We start from the raw sequence: 8476 nt of genomic DNA, 5'->3' as shown, positions 1-8476 counted from the left end.
CACAAGGCCCTGGTCCCTGTGGTTTTCGGCTTCGGAGGGCGGGCTACCCCGGGACCATGGGCCCGGAGCTCATGCCTGTTCATAACGGGGTGGAGGTGGTAGGTCTTTCTAAGGGCCTCCTGGCTGGACCTGAACGCATTGCGCAGGCCGGCTGAGGAGCAGGGGAGCCCTCCGGCCTCTCTCTGCCCGGGTCCGTCCGTGAAATTCCGGCCGGGGCTTCCCGCGATGGCTCTCCCGACACCTTCGGACGACACCCTCCCCGCGGAAGCCCGAGGAGGAGGACGGCGGAGGAGACTCGTCTGGACCCCGAGCCAAAGCGAGGCTGCTTTGAGCGGAACCCGTACCCGGGCATCGCCACCAGAGAACGGCTGGCCCAGGTCATCGGCGTTTCGGAGCCCAGGGTCCAGATTTGGTTTCAGAATGAGAGGTCACGCCAGCTGAGGCAGCACCGGCGGGAATCTCGGCCCTGGCCGGGGAGACGCGGCCCGCAAGAAGGCAGGCGAAAGCGGACCTCCGTCACCCCATCCCAGACCGACCTGCTGGTCCGAGACTTTGAGAAGGATCGCTTTCCAGGCATCGCCACCAGGGAAGGACTGGCCAGAGAGACGGGCCCCCCGGAGTCCAGGATCCACATCTGGTTTCAGAACCGAAGGGCCAGGCACCCGTCACAGGGTGGCAGGGCGCCACCGCCCACAGGCGGCCTGTGCAACGCGGCCCCGGGCGGGTGTCACCCTGCTCCCTGGTCGGTCGCCTTCGCCCACACCGGGGCGTGGGGAACGGGGATCCCCGCACCCCACATGCCCTGCGCGCCCGGGGCTCTCCCACAGGGGGCTTTCGTGAGCCAGGGAGCAAGGGCCGTGCCAGGCCGCGCAGGCACGAGGGATATCCCAACCTGCCCCGTTAGGCGGGGATTTTGCCTACGCCGCCCTGGCTCCTCCGGAAGGGGCGCTCTCCCACCCTCAGACGCCTCGGTGGCCTCCGCACCCGAGCAAATGCCGGGAGGACCGCGACCCGCAGCGCGACGGCCTGCCGGGCCCTTGCGCGGTGGGACAGCCGGGCCCGCTCAGGCCGGGCCACAGGGCCAAGGTGTGCTTGCGCCACCCACGTCCCAGGGCAGTCCGTGGTGGGGCTGGGGCCCCAGGTCGCCGGGGCGGCGTGGGAACCCGAAGAAGGGGCACCTCCACCTCCGAAGCTCGCGACCCCGGGGGCCTCCGCGTCAAGCACAGATACAAGCCATCCGGGCGCCCTCCCCACCGCTCGAGGAGCCGGGGCGCTCGTCTGCATTCACCTCCAGGCTGTTAGATGAGTTCCTGTGGACCCCAGAGTTTCAGCAAAAGTCACAACCTTTCCTAGATCCGGCGCCACTGGGGGAGCTGAAGGACATGGAAGAGCCCGCTCCGCTGGAACCACTCCTCAGACAGGAAGGACACCGGGCTCTGCTGGAGGAGCAGGTTGGAGCGGGGTGGGGCGGGGTGGGGGCAGGGCGGCGGCCTCTCTTTCGCGGTGAACCTCTGACTCGGTATGGAAAGACACGTCTTCCCTTCCAGCTGACCTGTCTAGGATCCCTGAGTTCCAGGTCCGGCGAGAGACTCCACACAGAGGAGGGCTGTCATTCTTTCCTGAGCATCCCGGGGATCCCAGGGCCCGCCCAGGTACCGGGAGGTGGGCTGTCTACTGCTCACGAGCGGGTTTGCAGGCAGCAGCCTAGGTTTTCTAACCAGCCCAGGCGGAGCTGTCATCCCTTTTCCCCCTCGCATTCTTCAGTCGGATTGGAGGAGACCGCAATCCGCGAAACACCGGGCCCGGGCAGAAGCCAGGCCAGTTCTCCTTTCCGTGGCTCGACTCCTCTGCCTCTTCGCTCACCATCACTTGCCAACCCGTGTCCCGCCAGCCTCTCCGCCAGCACCATGGAGGGCCTTGCAACTAAATGTAGACCCCTCGCTCAAACCGGGGTGCTGCCCTTTCCAGGCAAGAGGGAAGGCAGGCAGCGATTAGGACAAGAACGGAGACAAAGTGGGACGGAAGGATGGAGCTAGGAAAGGATGGATGGACTGAGGGACCCTGAAAGGGAGAGAAAGAGGGAGGGAGGGAGAAAGGGAGGAAAAAACCTGGGGAGGGAGGGAAGAACACCAGACACACCCCACCACAACCACTAGCAAACCCACTCCCAAACGCACAGACACATACGGGCGCACGCGCGGGAACACAAGCACACACACAGACACACAAAGACACAGAGAGCTTGAAGAAGAGCAAGGGACAGAGGGATGGAAAGATAGAAACGGAAGGAGAGAGAGAAACAGCGATAGAGAGAGAGACAGAGAGAGACCGGGGAAATTGCGAGAGGAGAGAGAGAGAGAGGGCAAGGTGGAGAGGGAAGTAGAGAAAGGGAGAGGGTGAGGGAGCTAGAGAGGGAGAGCAACAGAGCCTTGGAGAGGGAGGCTCTGCTCTTGTAGACAGGGGCCCCTTTGGCCAGGGTAGGGTAGAGGGTGCCTGGGCTGGGCTAGAACAGGGGGGCAGGGCCGCCCACAGGGGAAAACCAGGGGAGCCCTGAGACGTGTTTTGCTTGGATTGGTTGGTTGCTTTGGGGGTGCGTTTCGTAGCGTCATTCCTTTGCTGGCTCCTCCCTGTCCTCTTGGTGCTGTGGGCCCTGAAAGTTGTAGAGTGCACCAGTCTCTGTGGCGGGAGCAGTGGCGCCAAGGGTGCCCACGGGCCGCGGCTTGGGTTTCTCTCGTGTTCAGAGGGGTATGGCTGTAGACAATGGCAGTGGCGCCTGGCTGGTCCAAGAGCCCGGTCCAGCTATGCCCGCCTGATTCCAGGCGTCACCACCAACCCCGGGCCGCGAGGCTGGGATCAGGCACCCCGGAGCCGCTTGCCCGCGCCGGGCTGCTCTCCCCCTCTATATGCCCGAGCACCACCAGTCGCTGCGCTGCGCTTTCCGCCGACCTCCCTGAGCGTCCCGCTGTCGCCGGCGGCCAGACCACGCGAGGGATCGCAGAGGCGCCAGAGGCCTCCATCCCCTGCCAGGGCTCTGGACTCTCCAGGAGGCCTCCCTTTAGCTGATGCTCCAGGCTTTCCCCTGGTTCTCCAGCTCTGGAGCTTCCAACACTTGGGGCCTGCTCAGGACGGGGTGTGCCCCCAGGCGTCAGGGCCCAGGGCCCACGGTCCTGGGATCCCCTCTGGTCCTCCGCCTTGCCGCGGAAAAATTATTTTGGATTCCTCCCCGCCCCTCCTGCAAGGTCCCCTCTTTCCCCACACACCCAGAGAAGCCAGGGCTGCCCAGGGGTGAACAGCCGGCCCAGCCCCGCGGGCTCTTTTTCTCACAACGCCTACACCATTGTCGCTTGTCCCGAGGAAGACCCGGCCCGTGGCCAACGGGGCAGGAAGGCCCTGCTTTGTCCCGGGCTGGCACTACAGCCCCGGAAGCCTGATCCCAGGAAAGAGGGGCTGATGGACACCCAGACACACCCCACCACCACCACGAGCAAACCCACCCCTCACACACACAGATACACACGGCGCGCGCACGCGGGCCGGCACACACGCACACGGACACGGACACGGACATGCACAGACACGCACACAAAGACACAGCTTGAAGGACAGCAAGGGAGACAGGGATGGAGAGATAGAAACAAAGGGTGAGAAAGAGACATAGAGACAGAAAGGGTGGGGAGAGAAGTGACAGAAGAGCGAGAGGTGGAGGGGGAAGAAGAGAGAGAGAGAAGGTGAGGGAGCTGGAGAGGGAGTGCGATTGAGCCTTGGAGAGGGAGGCTCTGCTCCGGTAGACGGCCCCTTTGAGCAGGCCGGGATGGGGTGGAGGGTGCTTGGGCTGGGCCAGAACAGGGGGGCAGGGCCGTCCAAGCGAGAGTACTGAGCCCTGAGACGTGTTTACTCTTGGATTGGTTGGTTACTTTAGGGGTGCGTTTCGTAGGGTCCTTCCTTTGTTTGGTCCTTTCTGTCTTCTTGATGCGGTAGGCTCCGAGATTTGTAGAGTGCACCTGTCCATCTGGCGGGAGCCATAACGCCGAGCGTGCTCACAGGGCACAAGACCTGGGTCTCTCTCGTGTCCCTGAGACTGGATTTTACACGAAGTCGGTGGCAATGAAAATCCAAGTGCACAGGGACGGTTTTCCTGGTGGCTGACGAAGGCAATGTCCTTCCCTGGTGGAAAGCAGCCCATGCGTTGAAGTGGGAGTAGAGTCAGGGGGCGGTTGGGAAGCACGGCGAGAAAAGGGGGAAGAGGGAGGGAGCGGGGAGCCAAAAGCCTTCAGCACCCAGTATTCTCAGGGGGTCTCCCATCCCAAGTACTAGCCAGGCCCGACTCTGCTTAGCTTCCAAGATCAGTCGAGATCCCGTGCGTTCAGGGTGGTGTGGCCATAAAGGCCGGCAGTGGCGCCTGGCTGCCACAAGAGCCCGTCCCAGTCACGCCTGCTCGACTCCAGGCGTCACCGCCACCCCGGGGCCGCTGGCCTCAGATCCGGGACCCCAGAGCCGCTCCCGCGCGGCTGGGCTGCTCTCCCCATCAAGGCCCCAGCACCGCCGGCCGCCGCGCTGCGCCTTCTGCCGGCCTCCCAGAGCCACCCTCCTCGCCTGCGGCCAGACCACGCGCCGGACCGCCGCCCTGCTGCAGCGCGGGAGAGCCACAGGCCTCAGTCCCCTGCCCAGGCTCCAGGCACACCAGGCGGCCTCCCTTTTCGCAGACGCTCCAGGCCTTCCCCCGCTCAGGAGCTCCCAAGCTCCCAACACATCGGGCCCGCTCAGGACGGGGTGTGCTCTGAGGCGTCAGGGCCCAGGGCCAACGGTCCTGGGATCCCCTCCAGTCCTCCGCCTTGCCGCGGAAAAATTGTTTTGGATCCCTCGCCGCCCCTCCTGCAAGGCCCCCTCTTGCCCCACATACCCAGAGCCGTCAGGGCTGCCCAGGGGCAAACAGCTGGCTCAGCCCCGCCGGCCCTTTTTCTCACAACGCCCACATCATTGTCGCTTGTCCCAACGAGGACCCGCCCCGTTGGCCAAGGCCCTGCTTTGCCCCGCGCTGGCACTAGAGCCCCGGCAGCCTGATCCCGGGAGAGAGGGGCTGATGGGACATCCAGACACACCCCACCACCACCACGAGCAAACCCACCCCGACACACACAGATACACACGGAGCACGCGCGCGGGCACACACACGGACACACACGGAGACACACATGGGCACACACACACGGACACACAAAGACACAGACAAAGATAGCTTGAAGTAAGGGAGGAGACCACCCCTCATATTGTCTTATGCCCAATTTCTGTGTACTGAGACTATCACAGCAACTGTGACACCCATGCGCTGGCAATAGAGTCAGCACCCTGATCCCGGGACAAAGGTACTGAGGGACATCCAGACACACCCCACCACAATTACAAGCAAACCCATTCCCAAACAGACACACATGGGTGCACCCCTTTTAGTAAAATCTAAAAGGCAGAAATGAAATCCACAGGCAGACAGCCCGGTGCCACACTCTGGGCCTGGTAGTTAAAGATCTACCCCTGACCTAATCGGTTGTTATGTATAGATTACAGACATTGTATAGAAAAGCACTGTGAAAATCCCTGTCCTGTTTTGTTCTGATCTAATTACCACTGCATGCAGCCCCCAGTCAGTACCCTCTGCTTCCTCAATGGATCACGACCCTCTCACGCAAACCCCCTTAGAGTTGTAAGCCCTTAAGAGGGACAGGAATTACTCAGGGAGCTCGGTTTTTGGAGACGTGAGTCTACTCATGATCCCAGCTGAATAAAGCCCTTCCTTCTACAACTCCGTGTCTGAGGGGTTTCGTCTGCGGCTCCTCCTGCTACAGAAGGAGAGCAAGGGAGGGAGGAATGGAGAGATAGAACCAGAGGGAGAGAGAGACCCAGACAGTGTGGGAGGAGAGAGAGAGAAAGAGGGAAAGAGAGAGCGTGACAGAAGAGCGTGAGGTGGAGGGGTAAGTAGAGAAAGGGAGAGAGTGAGGGAGCTGTAGAGCGAGAGTGACAGAGCCTTGGAGAGGGAGGCTCTGCTCAGGTAGACAGGGCCCCTTTGAGCAGGCCGGGGTGGGGTGGAGGGTGCTTAGGCCCGGCTAGAACAGGGGGTCAGGGCCCCCAACACGGGAAAACCAGCGGAGCCCTGAGATGTGTTTTATTTTCTTGGATTGGTTGGTTGCTTTGGGGGTGTGTTTCATAGGGTCCTTCCTTTGTTTGCTTCTTTCTGTCTTCTTGGTGCGGTGGGCCCCCAGATTTGTAGAGTGCGCCCATCCGTCTGGCGAGAGCTATGGCTCTGAGCCTGTCCACGGGGCCAGGCCTGGGTCTCTCTCGTGTCCTTGGGACTGGAGTTTACACGAAGTCGGTGGCAAAGTGCACAGGGAGGGATTTCCTCGTGGCTGGTGAAGGCAATGTCCTTCCCTCGGGGAAAGCAGCCCACGGGTTCCGGAGCAGAGGTCTTGGCTGGCGTCTGTGGGACCCGCTGCCCCTGCCCGCCCCTTCCCCGGGCTTGGACCGTTGGGGCGGCGCTGGATGAATGATTGAATTATCTGGGCGTCCCGGGAGCGTGAAAGACACCCGGGACCTCAGGGAACCCGCGCCTGAACCCTTGGGGTCGGTCCCGTCCGCCTGGGTTAGAGCAGGGCTCCTGGTGGGGCTGCGGCGAGTCGGAAGAGGTGGGATGCTGCTGCCCTGTGGTGCTGCAGTGGTGGATCTTCAGGGGGAGGCCCTGGGCTTCGGCTGGGGCGCAAGGGCGGACAAGGTGGAGGGAGGAGGGGAGGTTGGGAAGCACGGAGACAAAAGGGGGAAAGCGGGAGGGAGCGGGAAGCCAAAAGCCTACAGTACCTGCTATTCCCAGGCGGAATCCATCCAAGTACTCACCAGGCCCGACCCTGCTTAGCTTCACGAGATCAGAGGAGATATGGGGCGCGTTCAGGTTGGTGTGGCCTAGACGCCCACAGCGCTGCCTGGCTGCCCCAAGAGCCCGGCCCAGCCACGCCTGCCCGACTCCAGTCGTCACAGCCACCCCTGGGCAGCGGGGCTCCGATCCGGGTCCCCCAGAGCCGCTCGTCGGTGCCCCCGGGCAGTTGTCTCCCTCCAGGCCGGAGCACCGCTGGTCTCCCAGAGCGTCCCGCCGTCGCCGGCGGCCAGGCCTCGCGCAGGACCAACGTGGCACAGCCCTGCTGTTGCTGGGGGCCCTGGAGGCCTCCGTCCCCTGCCCAGGCTTCCGGCTCTCGGGGCGGCCTCCCTTCCGCCCGTGGTCCTGGCCTTCCCGGGCTCCCGAGCTCCGAGCTTCCACCACATCGGCTGGCTCAGGACAGGTGTGCTCATCCCTTCACTTTTTAACTTTTTGTTGTTTCTATTTATATTTTATTGTGGTATGTCTTGAAATGTTGTTGTAGTTATTACTTTTGATTGGATAATATTTAGTATTCCTACTTTGAATAAGAGTAGTTTGCACAGCACACAGCTACAGTGTTATAATATTGTTTTGTTTCGTATCCTATTAGCAGTGAGGATTTTTTTACCTTCAGGTGATCATTTATTGCTCGTTAATGTCCTTTTCTTCCTGATTGAAGTACTCTCTAGCATTCCTTTAGGACAGACATGGTATTCATAAAATACTTCAGCTTTTGTTTGTCTGGAAAAGTCAGGATTTCTTCTTTTTATTTGAAGAACATTTTCACTGTATATGCTATTCTAAGGTAAAAGTATTTTTTTCCTTTATTACTTTAAATATTTATAGCTTCTCTCTCCTGACCGGTAGAGTTTCCACTGTGAAGTCTGCTGCCAGAGGTGTTGGAGCTCACCGGTATGTTATTTGTTTCTTTTCTCTTTCTTCCTTTAGAACTTTTCTTTATCTTTGACTTTTGGAAGATCTATTGAATGCTTTGAAGTAGTCTTTTTTGGGTTAAATCTGCTTAATGTCCTATAACATTTTTGTAGTTGGATATGGATATCTTTCTCTAGGTTTGGAACGTTTTCTCTTATTATCCCTTTGAATAAATTTTTCTACCCCTGCCTCTTTCTCTACATCTTCTTTAAAACCAATAACTCTTAGATCTGTCTTTGTGAGGCTATCTTTCTAGATCCTGTAGGCATGATTTGTTGTTTTTATTCTTTTTCTTTTGTCTCTTCTATGTATTTTCAAATAGCCTGTCTTCAAGTTCACTATTTCTTCTGCTTGATCCATTCGGCTATTAAATGGCTCTAATGCATTCTTCAGCATGCCAATTGCATTTTTCAGCTCCAGAATTTCTGCTTAATTTGTTGTAACTATTTCAATCTCTTTGTTGAGTTTAGCTGATAAAATTTGGAATTTCTTTACTTTGTTATCTTAAATTTCTTTCACTTTATTTTTTAATACAGCTATGTTGAATTCTCTGTCTGAAAGGTCACATATCTCTTTTTCTCCAGGATTTGTCCCCGGTGCCTTATTTAGTTCACTTGGTGAGGTCATGTTTTCCTGGATAGTGTT

At 59.1% G+C, this 8476-nt stretch overlaps 1 protein-coding gene across 1 annotated transcript; it reads left to right on the top strand.

Moving 5' to 3' along the window:
- The first annotated feature begins 210 nt into the window (after positions 1-210).
- Positions 211-5061, top strand: LOC115834150 (basic proline-rich protein-like). Its single transcript, XM_030808913.1, is given in 9 exon segments — positions 211-319; positions 322-853; positions 855-1060; positions 1063-1131; positions 1134-1212; positions 1214-1451; positions 1548-1652; positions 2744-3285; positions 4386-5061. Coding segments are annotated over 9 exon segments (2541 nt in total). The 5' UTR covers positions 211-225.
- Positions 5062-8476: the final 3415 nt, after the last annotated feature.

The sequence above is a fragment of the Nomascus leucogenys genome, unplaced genomic scaffold (assembly GCF_006542625.1).
Source record: "Nomascus leucogenys isolate Asia unplaced genomic scaffold, Asia_NLE_v1 000670F_135029_qpd_obj, whole genome shotgun sequence".
Taxonomy (NCBI): domain Eukaryota; kingdom Metazoa; phylum Chordata; class Mammalia; order Primates; family Hylobatidae; genus Nomascus; species Nomascus leucogenys.
The sequence above is the reverse complement of the archived record's forward strand: the minus strand, read 5'-3'. Positions and strand labels throughout refer to the sequence as shown.